At 43.3% G+C, this 25527-nt stretch overlaps 1 protein-coding gene across 1 annotated transcript in view; it reads left to right on the forward strand.

Moving 5' to 3' along the window:
* The first annotated feature begins 735 nt into the window (after positions 1–735).
* HHIP (hedgehog interacting protein) overlaps positions 736–25527 on the forward strand; it is a 120466-nt gene continuing 95674 nt past the window's right edge. Inside the window, exons 1-2 of the mRNA XM_083171096.1 lie at positions 736–1330; positions 11492–11687. Coding sequence (XP_083027222.1) covers positions 1058–1330; positions 11492–11687 — 469 coding nt within the window. The 5' untranslated portion in view covers positions 736–1057. The remainder of the gene's footprint in view (positions 1331–11491; positions 11688–25527) is intronic.

Below are 25527 nucleotides of genomic sequence, written 5' to 3' on the forward strand. Positions count from 1 at the left end.
GGCATTATGCTGTGTGGAATAATATCTAATGGGTGTTACGGTGTGTGGCATAATGTGTAATGGGCATTGCAGTGTGTGACAATATGTAATGGGCATTATGGTATGTAGCATAACACTGTATGTAATGGGCATTACAGTGTGTGGCACAAAATGTTTGGCGTACCTTTAAAAAATATCTTTGAGGCGCCGACTAGAAGGGTGCTGCCAAAATATCTGGCTAGAATATTTTGTGTAATAGGTGTGTGTGTGTGTGTGTGTGTGTGTGAGGGGCGGGGGGGGGGGGGGGGGGGGCTGTCTATTTTGTCCCGGGCCCCACAATTTCTGATGGCAGCAGTGGAATCAGGCATTCACCAAGTCTAATCAGCAAAGCCTGTGGTGTACTGCACCAGTCGGTGCTATCTGGTGCAATAGGTGTATGTGGACACATCAGTACTTTGGTGATATTAGTAATTGTTATCAATGTATATACTTCATGAAAAGAGTCATAAAAAGTTATAAAACCACATGAGCTGTGCAATCCAGTTCAACACACATCATCACCTGAACATGTGGCAATGTACCACACAGTCAGTCCACTAGCATGTGTGCACACTGAAATGTCACGCTCAGCCCACCGGCTGCTATGTACAGTATACACATCCCAGCCCCACTCTGGTGCAGGCATGGCATTATGCAGGGGGCAGTGACGTCAGGGGGCGCTCCACTTAAAAAGAAGCAAAAAGAGGAGCGAAACATGAGAGCCCTGCGGAGGAGATGCGAGAGCAGCAGCACAGGCAGCAGTGACCGACAGCAGCAGCAAGCAACATCCACAGCCAGAGAGGAGGCAGAGCATTGCAGTGTACTGGGATCCCGTCCAGCAGCAGCGCAGAGCCGTATACCTCCCAGCACATGACAGCTAGCTGCAACAGCCCAAGCTCACCTGTGCCATCACCAGTCCCCATCTACTCTGCACTGCAATCCTAGCTACTTACTTAACGTCCCAGCAGCATCCCGGGAAGTTTGGACATACTGTAGGAGAGAACACTTGTTGCTGGAGGACTGCGAAGGGGGGGTAACAATGAAGAAGATGATGATAGTTCAGTGGATGCTGATTTGGGGGACCGCTCTGCTGCTGATCATTGAATGTGAAGCCAAGTATGGAGAGAAAGGTGAATTAGGAACTAGGAGGAGAAGGTGCTTAAATGGAAACCCCCCAAAACGCGTGAAGAAAAGGCATAGAAAGTTACAGAGCCTGGATCTGGGGGGAGCTGGGGATGGGTGCAGAGGGCTGTACCCCCGAATCTCCTGCTGTTCTAAGCCCGAGAGCCCAGGATGGCAGCTAGACCCCAGGGTAAGTCCCTGTGCATGGATGAGTGGAGGCTGGTACCGTAGCTTGCAGAACACTGAGTGGGGCACACACGTGTTCCCTACTGGGGGCTTGGCGTCTGTGCGCGCTCTGTCTGCAGGTGTTTAAAGCGCATTTCTGTGCGCAGAAGTGGCAGCGATCATTGCACAACACATGCTAATCGCTGAGTACAGTGTGCAATCGTGTGTGTGTGTGTGTGTGTGTGTGTGTGTATATATGTATATATATATATATATATATATATATATATATATATATATATATATATTGTCATGTAGTATTTCTCTAGCCTGCTGTAGCTGTTATGTACACAAGAGGCGATCACACCACTCCAGAAATAAGCTACTATTGCCATGTGCCTGTATTGTGCCTATCCACGTGTGTTATAGCTGAGAAATACATGCATCCTCGTCATCCGGGATTCAGCATGTGCAGAACCCTGGACATAGTAGTTTGTCTAGTAGTTGATGCATATTACTAGTTACGGTGTAGTTGCTGTAGGATACTTATGGATCATATTAGTCTTCATCTGTTGATGAACTACAAACCCCATCATACCTTGCCTGTTATATATTTGCACATCATGCTTGGCGGCTGTGGTACCCTAGCAGCCAGTGCAGTCTACAACGGCTACAGAGTCACAGGTAGCCTACATAGTTGTAAGTCTGTATCTGTTCTATGCTTTCAGAACTTCACCATCTGTGCTAACAGCTCTTGACACTAAGAGGCTCCAGATCATCACATGTGAGGGAAGCAGGCAGGCATGGAATTTGATAAGCATCCAATACTTCATTCTAACATGCTTCAAAAGTTATCCCAAGCTACAATGGCCCTTACATACAGTATATCAGTAACTGTTAATAAACATGTGTACAGTTTGTCTATCTGTCTGTCTATCTATGAATAAATATATATATATATATATATATATAGATAGATAGATAGATAGATAGATAGATAGATAGATAGATAGATATCTATAAACTGATAGATAACACTGGGAGTTAATTCATTTAGCAGCACCTGATTAAATGAATATAACCCGGTCTCCATCACATTGGCTGGGACGCCAATATACCTTTCAGTAGAAATAGTATTCATTGTATTTATAAGGTATGAGCAGAAAGCTTCATGTGAACAGAGTTTGGCTTGTGCTTCTTATGTAAAAAGTGCAATTGAACACAGCAGTTACAGCCTTCACATAACAAAGTGTGCTGTGTAGCTGCGGGGGTCCTGTGTGATGAGACACCTGGGTCTTTTATGCTGCAAGTGTAATGTCAATGCACAGGAAGCAAGGGTGCAAGGGGTTAATAGTGAGTCGGTATGTGTAAGTTTGTATACACATGTCTATCATGTTTGTGTTACCATCTGTGTACCTTTTTAATGGTGTTTATAAAGTCTGAAGGAAAGGATGCATGCGTGTGTTTATTTATGGTAAGTATACAGTACATATGTTGGAGTTAAATATATGCTATGTATATACACAAGTTGTTTTCCTGCGCATAAATAAAGATCTGTGTAGGCATATAGGTAAGGTGTATGTATGTAACATAAGATATGTTTGATGTAGAATAAAGTGTAGGCACGTGTTTTTTTACTGTATGTTTGTATACAGTATCCTGATTAACCTTTAATTATTAGATGGTGAAACATCAGGCTATGTTAACGGTAATAGATTACCCCCAGGACTATGTATAAACTGTCTTTCTGTTTAATCTGTTTGTTACCCTCATGGTTTTTACATCCCGAAAAGATTCCATGGCACATTAGATCCATATAAGACCTGTTACTGAGATAAAGCGTATACAGTCAGCTTCCGAGAAGTGGAGTTACCAGCACTGGGCATCACTGTATAATGTGCATGATTACTTGGAGTTTTGTTGCTGTTGCTACGGTGATTACCTCAGATGCTCAGACGTTGTACCTCAGATCCATCTTAGCCCCACCATGGACAGAGACATCCTTACAAACAAACCTCATGTTACAGACCACACAGAAAAGATCTCACCAAATGCCAGATTTTAAAGTAGAAAAAAAAAATTTGCTGGAGAAAATGTTTATCTTGACACCTTTATAACCTTCCTTCACTTTCAGTTAAGATTGCAACATCTTGGCTGTCTGAGGACATGTAATGAGTGAAGAATTGGTCAGCAAACTAGTGCGACTGATGTCTGAAATCGCTTCATTTTCAACAAGTATCCATTTGGTTGCCTGTTTTAACTTAGATTTTATATGTTAATGACTGTAGGTGACCAATAGTCTAGTAAATGGCAGAGGTTTTAGTAAGAAGATGCTAAAACTATTAAACCACTGGAGGTTAAAAAGGATCTTGTGAGGTTATTCAGTGCAGAGTATTACACCTTAACCCATTGATTTTCAACCTTTTTACCTTGCGGCACACTAAATAAGATTTTAAAATTGCCAAGGCACACCATGAGATCCCCACAGGGAAAAACACATTGGCCCCCACAGGAAAAAAACAAAACCTATTGGCCCCCATATAAAAAAACAATTACACTGGTCCCCACAGGCAACAAAAATAAAATACATTGGCCCTTTAAAAAGAAGAGACCAGTAAATAGCAGTTGAACTGGTGGCGGCTGTAAACTGGGTTGGGAATCTCTAGATCTGGGGGAATCTCTAGATCTGGGGGCACATTTGAGAACAGCTCAAGGCACACTGGTGTGCCACGGCACAGTGGATGAAAAACACTGCCTGTACCCACTGCCTGTACCCAAATATCCAAGGTAAGCAAACAGAGTGTGTGGCTACTCCTAGTGGTATACTATAGTGTGCAGTAGAGCAAGGCTGTGGTTTGATTTGGACAACAGCTGGAGAGTCACGTGCTACCTATACCTGACCTTACAGCAGCTAGTTAGTGATCTTATAGAGCTATGTGCTGGAAGCTCCAATGCACATCAGATGCTGGGACATTATGTAGACCTATTACCGTTAGTACTGTGTATAAGAATGTATGTTGTTTATTGTCCAGAGTCATGGGGTAGAAACAAAAACAAATAATTGAAACATGCCATATGTTAAACCTGGAATTACTCTGTCGGTGTGTCAATGAGTCATTATTCTATAGCAAGCCCTAATAAGGTCGGGGAGTGTCAAAGGCTAGTGGGGGTAGGCTGGTCTTACCAATCTTTCAACGGCATAAAAATTACGAGCTGGTTGCTGGCTGTCAGGGATTTGGTTTGGTTGCTATATTGGATTAATAACTGGCTTGGTCTTAGTCATGTTCCTTGGAATGATGAGATGCCCTTGTCAGGTGCCGGAATCATTTTGAAGCCTGGAGCTGTTTAGAGTAGTGACAGGACAATAGAGGACAGGCCTTGGTGAATGGCGAATGTGCTAAATGTGTCCTTTGTATTGTGCATTTATCTGTACGGCTCTTAATGAATCATATCATTAACAATCAGTGCACGTGAAATAAACCATCAGGTGTCCCTTTTTTTCCGTTCCTCTGGTTTTAGTTTAATTACGAATTCCTCAGTGGCAAGTGCGTTGTTGTCAAGTCCTAGGAGTCTCTTGGAAAACTTGTGTTTCAGCCTTTCTGGCCCAAGCACAGTAAAGAAAAATGGCCATTGCTGAATCGAATTTTTATGCTTAGTTCACGGTGGATTTCATTCTATTCTCATGTAAACAGCTTCTTCGAATCAACATATGTGTCTGGGTGGTATCTTTCACTTTTGTTTTGTAACAAAAAGCCATATTGCATCATTTAATTTGCTCAAGTCATGCAAATAGAACAAAATCAATAGGACAAAAAGGGGTCGACTTCTCCTCCTCCCCACTAAACTGCTGCCCACACACAGAGTCTTGTTGCTTATGGCAAAAGAATAACAACACCATTGTGCTTGTTAGTTGGTTCTCTAATGGGTGAAACTGGAGAACATCATTCTCGCTCAGTCCCCGTGCTCTGTCCAAATGTTCCGGCCTTTTCTGGGAGAACTTGGGCTAGGCACCTTCTCTTATACTAGATGAGTGAGAACTTCAGGTTTAAGTGTCACTGTGTCCATTATTCTCCTAGTGACCAGGAGCTGTACTTACAATAAGAAATAGCCCTTTAGGATTTATTTCACTTTAGCCAATAAAATATATAATTGATATATAGACCGAAAAAAAGGTGATTGAACCCAATTGTATTCTAACAGCATAAATCACATAAATAAGAATTAGCTGCACCGTGTTTACTCACCATTGGCTATGCCAAGTGTCTTGCCTTTTGCTTATGTATTCTTGTGCTCAGGGTCGTCTTAACAGCATTGTACGCAATGGGCAAAGCAATGCTCTTGGACCCCTACCCACCCATTCACGGGAGCCAATTAAAAAACAATCATGGAATGCCCTTCTGCAGTCTTGCGTTAGCTGCTCACATGCTTCCATACAGTGACTGGATGTCAGCACTCTGATTGGTGAATAGTCCCAGCCATGCACCAATCAGCATGCTGAAAACCATTCGCTATCTGGCTGCCGGAGCTCTGGACGGCGGACCAGGCTGCCTATACATAAAAATGGTCCTGCTTTTGTTAACAGCTCTTAACTAGGTGAAATAGACAGAATGTACAGTAGGTTTTCGCTGAAGCAATAATGAGATGAATATTTGATCAAAACTTTGATTCGTAGCACTGATGACCCAATCAAGGCCTAGCTTTGCATCGCATGAAGAATTCACAGCCAAGGCTGCCAAGATGTGGTGTGAATATGGTTCTTAAGTGTGTCCTCGTACAAACATTTGTTTTATTTAGCTCTTTAGAGTCAAAAGCTTTTGTCTGACTCATCTGACTAAATAGACAATGTCACCTAGGGTCTTTTGTAACAACCACCAGGGTACCAGCATGTATTTACACACTGGCTTAAAATTGAAATTGAACTCTTTAATAATATAATTCAGGGTCATTGTTCACAATAATTACCTTATATCAGTAGTTTTCAGCTCCAGCTCTCTAGAACCCCCAACAGGACAGGATTTCTGTCTGTGGAAAGAGGTGGAAAAAAAACCTCACGTGTGAATGATTATTCCGGAAAATTGACAATTTATTAAATAACATTTCCATTGTCATGTGATTTTACAGACCAGACCAACCTGTGTCTCTGGAGCTGTTGTGAAACTACAAATGCCAGCATATCTTCCCACCAGTCCGCTGGTAAAGCATACTGGTAGTTGTAGTGTAACAGCTAGAGAGCCACAGGTTTGCCAGGCCTGATTCTACAAAGTAGTTCCATAAAGAACATAAGGATCTATTTACTAAGCCTTGCAAAGAAAAAGATAAAGTTCCAACCCAGCAACTCATAACTGTCATTTTTTAACACAATCTGTAACATGACACTTAGGAGCTGATTAGCTGCTACTATGTCTCTGTCCACTTTATCTCCCTGCAAGGCTTTGTAAATAGACCCCTTTAGTTTGTTAATACACCTGAACCAAGTAGTTTACACATGGTATTCATGATATTCATGATTCCAGTAGAGTCTGGTATTATGTATGTATCTTTGTTATTCTATATCTCATATACTGTTATTTGTATTCTGAATTGCATCTCCATGTATTATCCACTCTGTCCATTATAACTGATGGCTGCCTCACTTGGGGATGGATGTGTAAAATAGTGAAAAGTGTGGAGAATTGGACAAGTGGAGAAGTTTGCCCATAGTAATCACTCATCATGTTTTTTTTTAAAAATTGAAAAAATGCTACGTCAGAGCTGATTGGATGCTATCAGGGGCGGATTGGACTAGAATCCAGCCCGGGAAAAATCTTGCAGCAGGCAGGGGGGGGGGGGTCACCAGTGTATTTAATGGGGGGGGGGGGCCTTGTGGTGTATGTAATGCGGGGGGGGGGCTCATGGTGTATGTAATGCAGGGGGTGGGGTGGTGTATTGAGTGCTCTCCCCTCACCTGCTGCTTTCTGCTGCTGCTTTCAGACCAGATGCCGAGCGGAGGGGGGCGGAGCTTCTCCAGCCGGACGGAGAGGGAACGGGAGCTGGCAGCCCACTGCCGCCGCATTTGAAGGCCCATGGGAGGTGCTGTGCATGCCCAGCAGCCCTCCTGTGGCCATTTTGGATTTGGGCAGCCAGCTCAGTGGGAGCACGTCCGGCCCTTTTTTAATGAGTTTTGGGTTTCCTGGCGGGCCAATCCGCCCCTGGATGCTATAGGCAATTTCTTCACTGGTCTACTTAGACTCTATTTTTGCTGCTTGATACATCATTGACTAGGCAGCAACTTTAGTGGGGTGGATGACAAATATATGTGACTGATGATTCTGCTGTCTATACTATACTATGTATATCCTATTTTATTTTCAGGAGCAACTTTTGCATCTAATATAAGGCTGGTGCAAGGGAACACTCACTGATCATGATGATGATGATGATTGGTATCAAACCAAGCGTTCTGTGCGCTCCCAAACATACATCAACATTGCATATTGATTGCACACAATACAGAGCAATTACGGCCAACTTACATTCAACTTTGTATCATTCCCTTAGTGTATATGTCAACAAGGTGCTATAACAGTCACAGTGCAAATGAAAAATTCTATAATTAAGCAGCAATGCATCAAATGAAGAATCTGTTTAAGGCACAAGGATATTTCCGCTGAGAACAAAATACAATACCGGCACAGTTTTCTCTTAAAAAAAAAAACGTAAAATAAAAAAATGGAGCATTCTGGGAAAAAAAGACTTTGCAGTATACTTATATGTGCCCCTATGGCTTTCTCAGTTATGTTCATTAACAACATTGACTTCATAGTGGGTCCTTCGTCTTTTGAGATTGATAATGAAAAAGAAAACTGATGAAAAAGATAGTTCTTTCCATGTCCCAAAGGAGTATTGCATGTCTCACATGCCTGTCCAGCAATTCATGTGTTAAGTAGGGCCCTAAGGCGTTATAATTGACTTCACAGAGATTATTAGTTTATTGAAACCAAACCTGGAATGATGGCTCTATCAATCTTACAGAAAGGTAATTCCACCACAGACCTCACACAGAACAAGATGTGGGACTCCTGCTGTTTTGGAACGACAAGAGACACACAAAAAAAAAGAATCCTGTAGCTGAATTTTGACAATTTATGGAACCCTATTCCACATCTCACATCTATAAAGATTTTTATTTATGTGCCCGCAACATTCATTTATAATTTCCTTTGACAGCTCAATAGAAGGAATTACATTTAGCCAAGAACTGATATATCTCTTCCAATTATATTTTCTTTTCAGTACATGAATTTACTACTGATGGCGCAGGTCAGGCTGGCTATTTTCTTTTACCAATTCATTCATATTATACAAATGAATGCATCCTGTGTTTAAGACTCAGTTATTCAATATAAAAACAGACTCAAAGACCCAAGTGTGATTTCTATTAAGTTCATTCGTTCCATATCTAATGGCCTATTGTCAGCAGTGGATGAGACGTTTTCTGTGTCCAATGAACAGCATACACCATAAACATATTCCATATTTTCTCATTTTATTATGGATAAATTAAGAAAGTCAGTGTGCAAATTAAGCATTTTATTTGGTGCTTCCAAACCAGAACTAAGGGGCTCAATTGCCTCAAGTGATAAAACTCATTGTGAATAATAAATAATTGTTGTGTATGACAGTTTATTTTTCTTCTAAAGGTGCCCATACACTATACGACTTCTCTGAGTGTGGAATAGTCACATAGGATCCCCCTTAACATAAGATCCCCCCTGACATATCCTTAGTGCAGCCCTTACAATCTCCGATGGTCCAATGTGCACAGGATCTGAATCAGAGCAATAACACATGCAATCTGACACTTTATGGGGGGTGTTTAATCTAGCCTGACAGCCGTGACCTGGTCCCGTTCTCGGCTCGGCAGGTGATGTCCCACTCGCCGAGCTTCGAAAAGGGGGTATGGCCACGAGAAACGGGCAGAACGTGTCCGATGTGGAAGACAGCATTGAATAGGGCCCCGCCGCTATTTCCCCTGTCGGGAATGGTTGTGGTAGATTGAATAACCCCCTTAATCTGATTTATTGGGCCAATCCATTTGAATCAGTGCCCTATTTGAAAAGTGGCTAAATTGCACTAGTGTATGGGCACCTTATCAGTCATGTTTATGAAAAATGACAATTGGGAGTTGATTGGCTGGACCCCCCCGTTTATCTTCTATAACAAGTTTTATTATTCACATCGAGTTCACTCACAAGCAGTGGTACTTATGTAGTAACTGGGCTGCCGATTTCTAAATCGGGTCGGATCGGGAGATCGCATCGCATGCGACCATGCGATTCGATGCGATGCGATGCGATGCGATGACCCGATTTTTCCATAGGAATCAATGTTAAAATGGACTGAGTCCATTTTAACATGGAATTCAATGGGAAAAATGGGTCCTTTTCATACCCCTACTATCCAAGTGGGCATGGAGTTGGATATAAACCTGTGGCGAGCGTAGCGAGCCACCGAGCCCGAAGCGTGGCGAGCGAAGCGAGCCCCGCGAGGGGACGAATACCGTCCCCTCGCGGGGCTCGCTTCGCTCGCCACGCTTCGGGCTCGGTGGCTCGCTACGCTCGCCACAGGTTTATATCCAACTCCATGCCCACTTGGATAGTAGGGGTATGAAAAGGACCCATTTTTCCATAGGAATCATTTTAACATTGATTCCTATGGAAAAATCGGGTCATCGCATCCGATATCGGATGCGATGCGATGCGATGCGATATCGCATCGCATCTGATTGTATGCCTTAACTTAAGGCATACAATCAAAAAATCGGCAGCCCAGTTACTACATAAGTACCCAAGCAGTTTTTTCACTTATTGGTAAAAAAAGGCCGCTAAGTATTGAATTACTCTAAAAGTATGAAAAGAGAAAAACTACTACTACATGTTTGAAAAGTTTTCTTTTTTTTTCTAAAAAAGATTAAAAGAAAAAAACTGCCCGTATGTCAAACGGAAACCCCTAGTGGGAAAATTCCACAGTAGGAATTTCAGGAATACGATCAAACGTTGTAATGTAAAGCATGCATACTTCACCCACCTGCATAAAGTTTTTTTTTTTCTAATCCTTTTTGACATTAGAAGTTGAATGCCTAATAGAAATCCAGAGACCCTTACTCCGATACAGTGTGTGAGCCTAGAACAAACAAATGGTCTGATTCAAAGTTGTACGCAAACCCAGATTTTTCGCAGTTGAGCAGCCTAAGGGCCTGATTCAGACCCGATTGCCCATCTGGAAAATTTGCAGAGGACTGCTTGGGGTTAGCCTCAATCACCATCGAATGATTTTCCCAGTCTGTGCAAATGTAAGTGAGTCTGACCCTTCCACAACTGTGCGGCAGAGACAGGCTGATCAAGGACATCACACACCCTCTCTTGAAGTGCCTGAGCATTCCTGCAGACAGTTCCAGAAAATGGCAGGCTACCATCCCCAAAAAGCCGACTTCCTGTATGTCAAATTGCGAGGAGATTGCGATGAGATATTTTCACTATTTATGGTGCAATTTTGACTTGTGTATTGTATTGTGTATGTGTGCTACAATCCAGATGCAAGCCTAGTCATTCAGTAATCAAATGGATTGCAAATTCAAACAACCGCCATCAAATCTGAATCAGGCCCAAAGTGCTGTGATGGTCTTGTGATGGCAGTAGCAGAGAGGATTTATTCAAAAAGGCCAGTGGCGGCAAAAAAGTCTGCGTACTGTAACCATTATCGTAGTGTGTCTCCGTCTGCAACTGCAATCACATGTGCGGAGGCAATAGCTGCTGTAGCGTCTTACTCCTTGTGGCGCTGCTGCACCATAATACAGCTACTCAGAACTTTCTTATTGAGATGATCAGTGATGGATGCTGCGTCTTTGTACATAGCCGCTGGGATTTGTACATTCTGCCTGTGGGTATCTCAGTACAAATCTAGGCAGTAGCGACATCTGCATATTTTTGCTTCACAATTTGCAGCTGCGAATGCATTTGCATACATAGCAGAATCAGGAATTTTAAGAATACAATATACAGTAATCATAGCTGTTCGGTGGCTATGTCAAGCAAATAAAAAAATGTGCATCCAAAATGTTTATTGTTCTAGTGTCTGTGTTTTATACTGTATGTATGCGCCATGAGGTGAAGCTCATGTTTATTATTCTATGATTTGTGACTTGCAGATATTCTCAGTTCCCAACAACACAGAGTGTGCAAAAATCCTGGATGAAATCAGATGCGCCTACTGTTCACCATATGCTCAGAATCTCTTTCACCCACCTGAGAGAAGAGACACATTTGACAAGCAACTGGTCCTCCCCACATTGTGCAAGGATTATTGCAAGGAATTCTATTACACGTGCCGAGGACAGATACAAGGTAATGGGATTCTTTGGGTCAGACTGTAGAAGTAGAGATGAAAAGACGAGATTATAGTAGGTTTATATATACATTCTGTTGTGTGAGTCACATTGTTACTTAACATGTAAGTGTCACAAAATGTCCATCTTTGGTCATTTACTGTAGCAGTATATTGCGCCATTGAGTAATTCCATTTGTGACTAATCAGGTCAAAGCCAAGTACACACAGATACAGTACGGGTGGTCACAGCACTGAGGACCATGGCCTTAACTGTGCGGCGTTTGTATATTTCCACGTACTTGCGTGGGTTTTCTAGAGGTACTCTGGTTTTCTCCCACAACCCAAAAATATACTAATAGATTAATTGGCCCCGACATAAAACAAAACATAACTAGTGTGTGCATGTAGTTTCTATCTTTAATTGTTACTTTATTTATTAACAGTTATTTATATAGCAAACACATATTCCACAGTGCTTTAGAATATCTCAGTCATTCACATTAGTCCCTGCCCAAGTAAATCTCTATTCGATACTACATGGGCACATTTTTGTCAGAAGCCAATTAACCTACCAATTTCCACCTAAATTGTGATAGGCTGCAGGGTGAGGCATTGCCTCATTATGATAGTGCGCAGGCCAAATGGAGGAGCAGTCAATGTGATACAGTGCAGGCTGCAGGGTGAGGGATTGCATCAGTATTATAGAGCCCAAGGTCGTTGGGTGATGGATTGTGTCAGTGTGATAGAGCACAGGCCGTGGAGTGAGAGAGGGCGTCAGTGTGATAGAGCGCAGGCCGCGGAGAGAGGGAGGGCGTCAGTGTGATAGAGCACAGGCCGCAGAGTGAGAGAGGGGGCATCAGTGTGATAGAGCGCAGGCAATGGAGAGAGGGAGTACATCAGTGTGATAGAACACAGGCCGCAGAGTGAGAGAGGGCGTCAGTGTGATAGAGCACAGGCTGCGGAGTGAGAGAGGGCATCAGTGTGATAGAGCGCAGGCTGCGGAGAGAGGGAGTACATCAGTGTGATAGAACACAGGCCGCAGAGTGAGAGAGGGCGTCAGTGTGATAGAGCACAGGCTGCGGAGTGAGAGAGGGCATCAGTGTGATAGAGCGCAGGCTGCGGAGAGAGGGAGTGCATCAGTGTGATAGAGCACAGGCCGCGGAGTGAGAGAGGGCATCAGTGTGATAGAGCGCAGGCCGCGGAGAGAGGGAGTGCGTCAGTGTGATAGAGCACAGGCCACGGCGTGAGGGAGTAAGTCAGTGTGATAGAGAACAGACCACGGAGTGAGAGAGGGCATCAGTGTGATAGAGCACGGCCGCAGAGTGAGGGAGGGCATCAGTGTGATAGAGCCCAGGCCGCGGAGAGAGGGAGCACGTCAGTGTGATAGAGCACAGGCCGCGGAGTGAGGGAGTACATCAGTGTGATAGAGCACAGGCCGCGGAGGGAGGGAGTACATCAGTGTGATAGAGCACAGGCCGCGGAGGGAGGGAGTACGTCAGTGTGATAGAGTACAGGCTGGGCGGGTGAGGGATTGTGTCAGTGTGATAGAGCTCAGGCCACAGGGTGAGGGAGCGCATCATTGTGATAGAATGGAGGTTGCAAGGTGAGGGAGCACGTAAGTGTGATAGAACACAGGCCCGTGGGGTGAGGGAGTGCATCAGTGTGATTGATAGCAGGCTGCGTGGTGAGGGAGTGCCTAGAGTGTGATCGAGTGTGATCGAGCGCAAGCAGTGTGGTGTAATGTGATTGGTACTATTATGTGACCACGACCCTCCCCAATGAAACAATGCCATTAAATTCATGGTGTACGTCTTTCAAGCGTACAGTTGTTATTTTAAGTATGTGGGGTACACCAATTCCCTGTCTGGCACAGGGCACCAAAATAACCAGTTACAGCACTTTGAAAAACAAATTTCTGGGCTATGCTCCAATGGCCAGACTGGCAAACCCGGAAAATTCTCGGTATTGCCACTGTCTGCGCCGCTGAGCTCAGCTTCAGCCGCTGCCCGGCTCTGTCTTCCCGGTCCCAGCACCTTCTCCCTGGTTGTGTGTAGCGTGACTTTGCTAACACATCTGAGTTGCCGAGGGCAGGTCCGGGCAGTGGCTGATGTAGTGCTCAGCGGCGATGCCTGGCCCCGGCAGACACAGTGGTGGGGGGTTTTTAGGGAGCGCTCCCAAATAAACTCACCCAGTGAGCGCTCCCTTAAAAAAAAAAAAACACCACTGAAGGGGTTAATATTCATTCTTGTGTATGTATGAATGAAAGTAGTAAAAATTATATTAAGAGTATATCAGAAGTGACTAGCCAGCACTGTGACCATAATCATTATCATTGTTAGAATCTGCAATTACTTATTTGCATCCCTGTAATGGCCTGCATCTGTTCTTTTTGCAATTACGTGAAAGCTGTTACTGTACTCAGTCTACATTAGACCACCCCATTATACCTGAGTGTCTAGTGACAGATGAGAGCAATTCTGCATAGGTGCATATGCGTGTGGCCCATTTTGGGGGAAGTTCAAATTGAAGAATTTTACGCCATGTGAATGAGGATACATTAAACTCATTATCCAGCTCACTATTTCACATTGCTTTAGTGATGCAGTAGGGTTGGATTACATATAAGGCAGTATGGGTTGCCCCCTGGGAGGGAAACATGTTGTTATGTGCCCCAGTCAGTCAGTCTGTGTGATCCCTTTCCCTCATGTTTATGTAACACCTCCTGGGTACGTCTCTATGGGCCAGATGTATCAAGCTTCATAAAGTGATAAAATGGAGAGTGATAAACAACCAGCCAATCGGTTCCTACCTGTCATTTTTAAAACCCAGCCTATAACATGACAGGTAGGAGCTGATTGGCTGGCTGTTTATCACTGTCCATTTTATCACTTTTTGAAGCTTGATACTGTACATCTAGTCCTGTATGAGATATTTCATGTATAGGTCCCTATACATGTATATAACCTTTTATATGTATATGTCTCTTCATGTGATCCTCCATGTATATGTCCATGTATATGTGTACTAGTAAGCCCGCTCGAAGCAAATGCTTCCAAAGCTAGTCTGCTGTCTTGTGATTGCCTCTGTGTTCACGCATGTGTGAGAGAGAAAGAGATGTAGTTTCACTCGCTGGCAACAGATGGCAGTGTTTCAGAGACACAAATGGACGCTAGACATATATGTAGATGATATGTGAACATGTATATGTTTCTTTATATTGACCTGCACGTGTATGTGACGTGTGTGTCTCTGTATCCCATGTGTATACTGTTGTCTGTATATGTGACCCCCCCTGTATATGTTTATGTCTCACAGTTCACAGTGCCAGACAGTTTCCCGACAGTCGGGATCCCGACAGTCATTACACCGACGTCGGGATCCCGACTGTCAAAACCCCGATGGCAACTGGCTATTCTCCCTCGTGGGGGTCCACGACCCCCATAGAGGGAGAATAGAATAGGTGGCGATTGTAGCGAGCCACCGTGCCCGCAAGGGGCTTTGATGCGATTGCCCCACTGTCTGAGTCCGGCAATTTGGGATCCCGACGTCGGGATAATGACTGTTGGGATCCCAACTGTCGGGACCATATACCACACCCAGTCTGCACATGCGCAGTACAGTGATAATTGGGTAAATAGGTCAGGTATCATGTTCTTGGAGATCTGCACATGCGCAGTACAGTAATCACTGGGATAATGGAGCAGGTTCCATGTTCCTGGAGACCAGTGCATTTGAAGTACATACAATCAGCCACAAAGCTGAGTCCACTCTGCGCATGTACCAACAAGAGAGAGGGTTGCCTGCATAGATTCTGCCTGTGGACCCTATCCTCCTTTATTCCGCCCCTGGTGTGTGTCCTAATGTTTCACAAAATAACCTTTTAATTAGATTGAACTTGGACTTATTATTCATGTTAGCCCCATTTTAATATGTAAATATTATCATTGTCTTTGCAAACTATGATTTAGGAGTGTGTCCACAAATCAGCTGTGTTTCATGCTTTATCGCCCATCTACAAGCCAAGACAAATATGTCAAAATTGTCCAGATTGTACTGGTGCAGTTTGCAGAGACATAAATGTTTGTCCTGAGTGATCAGACGTATGACTCGGTGTGCGTTACCAGAGAATACAGATTATTCTCTGGTTGAAACAACACTTAGCTCACTCCAAAGGGGTCAGAATAACAGCTCTGTAACAAGATCCTGGATGCTAGCTTTGGGGAAGGTCAGCTGTGGAGAGTCAAATATAAAAATATTAAGCAGCATAGATACCACTGCATTGGTTACAGATATATCTGTGATAGAAGCGCTTCCGCCTAACATCGTCATAAGCTTTCAGTACTTTATGTAACAATTGGTGACATTGCACCCTTGAGTAACATAACACTTCAGTGTTGTCTAACTTAGAAAGGATTAAAGACCGCCCAGAGTGGTACTGCAGAGAAGATCAAAGGCAAAATAATGACCTTGGCTTTCTTTAAAATAGTGTAATCAACAAGAGAATCTTTTTAACATAATTCTTGGATCTTGTGTCAGTGCCAGAGGGAAGACAATATTTTGGGACCATTTTCTTCTGGTAATCAGCAAGCAAGAGTTCTATGATGCAATTTTTTAATACCAAAGCAATGTGCGTAGGACAACATAACTATTGTACTTAGCATTAATAATGTGTCACTGTAAGTATATACATTAGTCATTCATCAACATCTCAACAGAAAAGAGGAGCAGCATTGTGGCTAGGGATGAGCTTGTTAGGTCGTCCACTAATGGTAAAAACCTGAAACGGGTTGACATGCTTAAGGCCGACAGGGTCAAAAGGTCAGCAATCGTTCGACGCTGAATAAGTCGACATGAGTTCTTTGTGATTTTTGTTTTTCTGAAAACCAACTTGTTCCTACTTTATTATTATTTAAGTGGGCATAGAGAGAGAATACAATATAGCGAAGCAAGGCGTACGAGGGGACATGGCACACTTATATGGTGTACATGTCGATATAGACAAGATAAAAACATCAAAAACTCATGCCAACCTTTTTCAGTTCCAACTTTTTCAAAGTCAACCTTTTACTTGTGTCGGCTTTTTGACTCTGTCAACCTTAGAAAATATACCCTTTTCAGTTGTTGATTTATGGCCTGTTGGCTATTAGTGATCGACCTAATTCTTGTTGACCCTATGACCCATATCCTGTGGCTAAGTGGGGGAGATGACTGTACAAAGCCATGCCACCTACTCTATAAAGCTAGAGTTTACTGCAGGGTTTCTACGCAAGGTTTTTCTCTGCAGGTTTTAAGGATATCCAAGCTTGGGCACAGATGGCATAAACAAAGTGATTGAGATACTAAGCATGTAACCTGTTCTTAAGACTGGATAGTCTTAAAACCTGGACTGTTCGGGTGCCTTGATGACCCAGTTTGGGGATGTGGTTATGATGCTGGCAATCAGGATGCTGGCTGTCAAAATACTGGCAGCGGAATCCTGACCAGGCGCCACAACACCATACTGGCACCAGAATCCTGACAGAGGAGATGCTGAAGCCACAATCCCAACAGCCGGCATCTCAATCACAAGTGTGTCGTGGTGTCGTTGCGTTGGACCGGGGTGGGGGCACGGGTTAGGTTTAGGCACTAGGGAGGAATTAGGGCTAAGGGGTGAAAGGTTAGGATCAGGCTGCGAAGGAGTGTTAGGGTTAGGCAATCAAAAGGATGGATTAGATTAGGCCAGTGGTTCCCAAACTGTGTGCCTAGCAAGTATAGTAGCTCTTACTGACTGCTTTGGGGTTCATCTACATTTGGATATGTAATTTTAAAACATTCCTCTCAGATGTAGTAGTACACACCGATGCTTCTAGGTGCCACGGTCACAATCTCTTCATATATGAAACTAGACACGCCCTTTAAGTGGAGTATGACATGTCCTCTCAATGGGGTGCTGTGCAAAATTCTGCTACCAACTTTAATCTCTCTGAAACCAATTTTCAAAAGTAGGCAAGTATGGTGTGTGTGTGTGTGTGTGTGTGGCACTACAAGTCTCAGCATGGGAGCACCTATTATTATGTTCAGTTAAGGTGTGCACTCCAGCCAGAGCTGGCCTTGTCCAATTTGATGCCCTTGGCCAGATTTTTGTTGGCATCCCCTAACAGATGATGCCACCACCAAGTATTCAACTGACCTCCGCACTCGCCGTTACGACCTTGCTGGGTTTTTCCAGGGAGGTTGAAACGGCGAGGCTCACCTCTATATGCAGTGGGCTCGCCGTTCTAGGGAATCCTCGCCACACCTCTGACGGGCGGAAGTTACAGCAGCGGTTGCAGTGCCCCAGGCATAGGCAAATCTAGAAATGCTATGGTAATGGGTGGTCCCAGATCCAAATACTCAAGCAGGTTGTACCCTTGCGTGGCAAAAAGGGGGCATGGTATTACACATTAGACCACACACCATAATGCCCATTACACATTTTAGCAAACTCCGTAATACCCATTACACATAAAGCCACATGCCAATTACACATAAGGCCACACACCATAATGCCTATTACACATTGTGCCACACATCATGATGCCCATTACTACTATATAACAACATAATGCCCATTACATATTTGACACATAAGTGCCACTTACCTACAAGCTCATTGCTAGTGGGTTCTTGCTTGATGCCAGGGACTTCATGCTCGATGCCAAGGGGGCTTGTTGCCAAGGGGGAATACGTGCTTGTTTCCAAGAGGGAGTTAAATGTTCATTGCAAAGGGGGAGTGAAATTGCTTGTTGCCAAGGGAGGGGGGTTTGCTAGTTGCCAAGGGGGAATACATGCTTGTTGCCAACAGGGAGTGAATTGCTCATTGCCAAGAGGTAATACATGCTTGTTGCCAAGAGGGAGTGAATTGCTCGTTGCCAAAGGGGAGAGAATTGCTCGTTGCCAAGGGGGAGTGAGACCGAGTCCGACAGCCGCTAGCCCCACAGAATTTAAAGAAATGACAGCCGGGCAGAGAGAGCTGTGCGCTGCCTTGCTGTATACTCTAAGCAGGTCCATTGATATCTTCAATTCTCCTACTGGACTTCGAGCCAGCAAGTATTGGTATTGGTGGCCGCTCCTGATTGGCTGCCGGACCGCAATTGTCCCATTGTTTCAACCTTGGAGACACTGCTTTGGACCACTTCTCCAATTCATCTCTCTCAGAAGTTTCTACATCTCCCCCTTTGAAAGTTAAAGGAAGGCAATGAAACCCTTCAGAGGAATTCTCAGCTCATAGAGGAACCACCCTGAATAGATCAGTGCTTGTGCCAGGATGGCCAAATTAAGTAGTGATTCACCAAATTGTCCCCATTTGTGTCCTCTCCTTCTTAATCAAGGTTGGAGTGGAAGATGCGTGTGTAGACAACATCTACAGTCTTGATGCTATCAGACTAGACCAGCTTTCTTCATTTGCTCTACACAAGGTCTTTCCATTGTGTGTGATATTAATGTTTTCTGCACTGTACAGTGCATCCGGAAAATATTGATAGCGCTTCACTTTTTCCACATTTTGTTATGTTACAGCCTTATTCCAAAATATCATAAATGCCTTTTTCCCCCTCAAAGTTTGACCAAAGTAGAAGACAAATGGTGACTAGTAACAGCGCTTAGTGTATAACCAACAAGTAAAACAATAGGTTTTTATATCACCATTGATTTGGACACATTCTTAAATAGGTGTCAGCATTCAGGTAACCTGTAATGAGAATACACCCCTCCACACGGATAGTATGACAGGGGTGACAAAGCAGAGTACACAAATAGTGCAGGTTATCCTTGATTAAAAGAAATTTTTAATACAGATGTCCACTTACAATCTGCAGACAATAAAAACAGCATGGGTGGTATTCCACAGGGGCAAAAGCAGCACGGCAAAGATGATTAACAGGCAGGTCCAAAAGAGTCCAACCAATCTCCCGTCCGGAGCAGGGGTTCAGCGGCACTCAAGGTTCTGCGATAGCCAGCGTCTTCTGTCCTCCGTGGCACCTCCGATGTAACACTTAACGCGTTTCAGATAGAATCCTTCCTCAGGAGTGTGATTTTCAGAGGGAATAGTACCCTCTTAAATAGTCCCGCAATTAGTGAAAAGTCCCGGTATACAACAGGCGTTCTAACGGCATGATGTAATATCCAGCGGAAGCAAGATGGCCGTGCGTGTCATGGTCCAGATTTCTATGGAACGCGGAAGCACGATGTTATGTGCGCTCCACTGGTATGCGTGTCAGTCAAGCCAATAATGAATGTCTGTATGCTTTGATGCTACCGCCATCTTGCTTTCGCATCTAGGCATAGTGTGCATTTAAACAGAGATTTAAAGAGACATTTTCTTTTGCGGTTCTAAAAGTAAAAGACAAAAAATGTCAACATATATAAAATACAATGATTATAAAAACAAATATAAAAACAGAAAAAAAGGAATAGGAGAAAAGCGACCATGTTTTTAAATCAAAAACGGTTTGAGTTCGAACTCACCGTTGAGTCCCTGTGGTACCAGGGTACCCAAACGATGAATCCACCTCATTTCCGTTCTTGATAAACGATTATCCATGTCATTTGATCTCCAATTTGGCGAAATCTGGTCAATTCCCCAAAAACCTGATAATTTGCATGGGTTACAGGCATGAATATTTTTAAAATGAGCCGACACAGTATGTGTCATCAAACCTTTTTTAATGTTATATACGTGCTCTGCAAGGCGGGCTTTCATCTGTCGGGATGTCTTTTCATTACATATGCTAACCCGCACTCGCATTGCAAGACATATACAACCCCTTTTGTGTGGCAAGTTATAAAATGTTGAATTTTATAGGTTTTACCCCCAATAGTAAAATCAGTTTTCTTTTTTACATCAGATTTCACCGTTTTGCACATAAGACATGTGCCACAACGGTGAAACCCATTTGTTCTAGTGCTCTTTCTGGTCGCTACTTCTGATGAGCTTTTTACTAATTGCGGGACTATTTAAGAGGGTACTATTCCCTCTGAAAATCACACTCCTGAGGAAGGATTCTATCTGAAACGCGTTGAGTGTTACATCGGAGGTGCCACGGAGGACAGAAGACGCTGGCTATCGCAGAACCTTGAGTGCCGCTGAACCCCTGCTCCGGACGGGAGATTGGTTGGACTCTTTTGGACCTGCCTGTTAATCATCTTTGCCGTGCTGCTTTTGCCCCTGTGGAATACCACCCATGCTGTTTTTATTGTCTGCAGATTGTAAGTGGACATCTGTATTAAAAATTTCTTTTAATCAAGGATAACCTGCACTATTTGTGTACTCTGCTTTGTCACCCCTGTCATACTATCCGTGTGGAGGGGTGTATTCTCATTACAGGTTACCTGAATGCTGACACCTATTTAAGAATGTGTCCAAATCAATGGTGATATAAAAACCTATTGTTTTACTTGTTGGTTATACACTAAGCGCTGTTACTAGTCACCATTTGTCTTCTACTTTGGTCTATCTTTTAAGGCATTTTCTTGGATGTGTGCCTTTATGGTGTACTTTTTCTAGCTGCACTGTGTATTTAATTGCGCACTTGTGATTGTCAAAAAAAACCTACTTCCCCCTCAAAGTTTGACACAAAACACCCCATAATGACGACGTGAAAAAAAAATTTGGGAGATGTTTTAAAAATGTATTAAAAATAAAAAACTAAGAAATCACATGTATATAAGTATTCACAGCCTTTGCTCAATACTTTGTTGATGCACCTTTGGCAGCAATTACAGCCTCAAGTCTTTTTGAATATGATGCCACAAGATAGGCACACCTATCTTTGAGCAGTTTCACCTATTCTTCTTTGCAGCATTTCTCAAGCTCCATCAGGTTGGATGAGAAGCATCAGTGCACAGCCATTTTCAGATCTCTCCAGAGATGTTTAAACAGATTCAAGTCTGGGCTCTGGCTGAGCCACTCAAGGACATTCACAGAGTTGTCGTGAAGCCACTCCTTTGCTTTCTTTGCTGTGTGCTTAGGGTCATTATCCTGCTGAAAGATGAACTGTCACCCCAGTCTGAGGTCAAGAGCGCTCTGGAGCAGGTCTTCATCAAGGATGTCTCTGTACATTGCTGCATTCAACTTTCCCTCTATCCTGACTAGTCTCCTAGTTCCTGCTACTGGAAAACTTCCCCACAGCATGATGCTGGCACCACCATGCTTGCTTCGCTGTAGGGATGGTATTGGCCAGGTGATGAGCGGTTCCTAGTTTCCTCACACATGACACCTGGAATTCACACCAAAGAGTTCAATCTTTGTCCCATAGACCAGAGCATTTTGTTTCTCATGATCTGAGAGTTCTTCAAGTGCATTTTGGCAAACTCCAGGCGGACTGCCATGTGCTTTTTACTAAGGAGTGGCTTCCGTCTGGTTGTCATGGAAGGTTCTCCTCTCTCTAGAGAAGGAATGCTGTAGCTCTGACAGAGAGACCATCAGGTTCTTGGTCACCTCCCTGACTAGGGCCCTTCTCCGCCGACCGCTGGTCTGCCAGTCCTAGTGGTTCCGAACTTCTTCCATTTTCGGATGATGATGAAGCAACTGTGCTAATTAGGACCTTCAAAGCAGCAGATATTTTTCTGTATCCTTTCCAAGATTTGTGCCTCGAGACAATCCTGTCTCGGAGGTCTACAGACAATTCATTGACTTCATGCTTCGTTTGTGCTCAGACATGCACTGTCAAGTGTGGGACCTACTATAGACAGGTGTGTGCATTTCCAAATCATGTCCAATCAACTGAATTTACCACAGGTGGACTCCAATAAAGCTGGAGGAACATCTCAGGGATGATCAGTGAAAACATGATGCACCTGAGCTCCTGAGCTCAAGTTTGAGCTTCATGACAGAGGCTGTGAATACTTATGTACATTTTTATTTTTTTATTTTTAATAAATTTGCAAAAATCTCCCAAAAACTAAATTATGGGGTATTGTGTGTAGAATTTTGAGGGAAAAAATAAATTTATTCCATTTTGGAATAAGGCTGTAACCTAACAAAATGTGGAAAAAGTGATGCTCTGTGAAGACTTTTCGGATGCACTGTACTCTGTGTGGTCCACAAAACCATCACTAATGCATGTTTACTGACTGGTTTTGTACTGTTTCTGAATTCTGTTGGTGTTACCGGAACACATTGTACTTTATGAATCATTCCCAGCTTAGTCCAAGAATACTTTGCTGAGATTGGGCTGCTGGTGGTGTATGATGTATGTCTCCTTAATATGATGGTTTGTTTACTCAGCGCATTCTGTAGTAAAAATGACTCCATGATCAAACAAGTACTGTTGATGAAGGGGTTAAGGTGATCCAAGAGAATAGGGTTTGAGAGAAGGATGGAGGAACACAGGAGCCAGAGCTGCTGGAACCTCACTCCCCAGATCAACATATGTGGTGACGAATGACAAATTTATTTTTCTACAAAGGCTGTGTATATGTAAAACTGCTGAAGTGCATCAAGATGTCAAGTGCTTTCTGTGACCACCCAGGCTGCTCTGAAGGATAACCAGATGAAAGCATAACTCTAGCACTGGACAGAGCCATGCTGCTCTGTACGAGAGGAAGCGAGAGAAGCGATCACACACTGTACAATCAAGGAGAGTCAGATGCTAATAATTAGCGCGGAACCCTAGTATAAGAGATAACAATTATAGAGGCAGACAGAAACAGCACTAATTGTTTTCATTGTTAGCAGTTTAAATGTAAAAGCTATGTATAGATTTTTCTTTAGCCATATTCCTTTCAAGTATGGAATTGGAAGAGCTTTCCTCCTTGTCCTTTTATTATTTTTCATTTTTATTACAGTTATTCTTTTTTGAGTATAGGCTCCTGCAGGAATGTGCCCGCAAGTACTGAGAATAATGGACTAAATCAGGTCCTGGATTAAATTACTGTGCACGCGTGGCCGAAAGCCGGTGAATTTGCAGACGTTAAAGCTCGCATTTGCCAGAGCTTTAGCGAGTGGGATTGATAGCTACAGTAATGCTATATTCTGCTACCTAAACTTTCCAAAGATTGATATTTTGGATAGTATTGGCACCTCTATAGAGAGCTATGGGGGATAGTGTTATCTTCTGGACTGACTTTTCATTCACAGCTGTCCACCCAATTTGGGACGGGCCCTGACGTCATGTGACATTAGATGCCATCGACACGCCTCCGTTCGCAGGGGAACTCTCAGGGTTTTTATGAGGACACCAGCACACTGCCCGCCCCCTTTTTCTCCCACTATAGAGCAAACTGGACAAATTCCGACCATCAGGAACAGGAACGAATTTGTCCCATAACAAATGGTTTGAATCAGCCACTAACTAAGGGGTAAATGTATGAAGCAGTGATAAGGGAGAAGTGAGCCAGAGGAGAAGTGGCCCATGGCAACCAATCAGCACTGAGGTAACATCTATAATTTGTATAATATAAAATTATACAGAGCAGCTGATTGTTTACCATTGGCCACTTCTCCCTTTGCTCACGTCTCCTCCCTTTTCACTTCAGTTATGTATGTAATTTGATTATTATTTACACTCTACCATTAAATTCATGCAAGTGTACAGAGCTATATAATTGAGTGGGTACAGTCTGACATACAGAATGGACAAATCCGGTCTTTGATTTGTACTCCTAGAAAGATACAAACAATTAAAAAATGTACTAATACAACAAACTCGGACAGTGGACTGTATACTGTATGTAAGAAATTATGTTAAAATGTAAACCTTCTGAGAAGAGTCCATTGTGCATGGGTTTCACGGAACAGCGGATTCTTAATGCAGTCCTCCAGAATGTAGTTCTTTTTACACTATAATATCCACACTTATAGGTGACAGTGATGAGCAGAAAAGGTCATGCCAAGTAAATACTGCAGCAAAATATGTCCTTATAGTAGTTGAAGATAAGTAAGGGCTAAATTGATCCTACTATCTAACTTGATGGTGTTATCATGCTTTATGGTTTACCTGAAGATTTGAAAGGTACTGTTTGAGTTCTACAAATCCAGCATAGATATATAGGGGGAAATTTACTAAAGGAAATTTGTAAAGAATAGGTGTATTTGTATCCAGAAATACACTTATTTTTGACATTTACTAACCCGAAAATACGGCAAATCGTATTCGTATTGATGGGCTATCAGGATCCGATACGAAATCCCGGCGGTCGGGATCCCGACACTGGAATCCCGACTGCCGAAATCCCGACATGGGGGGGACGTGGATCGCCCCCCCTTGCGGGCTCACTGCGCTCGCCACGCAGCGGGCCCGGTGCCTCGCTACGCTCGGCACGCTATTTTATTCTCCCTCTATGGGTGTCGTGGACACCCACGGAGGGAGAAAGATTCGGGATTTCGGCGGTCGGGATTCCAGTGTCGGGATTCTGAACGCCGGGATCCCGACCGCCGGCAAATTGACCGCATCCCGGCTATCAATACGAATTGCCGTATTTTCGGGATAGTAAATGTCAAAAATAAGTGTATTTCTGGATAGAAATACACCTATTTTTTACAAATTTCCTTTAGTAAATTTCCCCCTTAATATCTGGAACATTCCTGTACTATATACCGTCCTCCTATACTGCACACATGTAGGGTCAGAGTCATGTAGAACAGAACATATGTGAATACAAAGGTTGTAAGCATGATTGGAGAAGATATTCATGTATTGGCACTCTTTAATGAAAGGAAAGTCTTATTGCCCAAATATGCAAAGGAGACAGGAAAGTATTAAACTTACCTCCATAAGTATTTTTGGGGGCAATATAACCAGCATGTGTATAACAGTATAGATTCCAACAACCTACAGTATTATAGACAAGCCTAACTCCATATCACCGGCCTGGTGAGGCAAAAATTACCACAACCTT

The sequence above is a fragment of the Crinia signifera genome, chromosome 1 (genome assembly GCF_055691185.1).
Source record: "Crinia signifera chromosome 1, ASM5569118v1, whole genome shotgun sequence".
Lineage (NCBI taxonomy): Eukaryota > Metazoa > Chordata > Amphibia > Anura > Myobatrachidae > Crinia > Crinia signifera.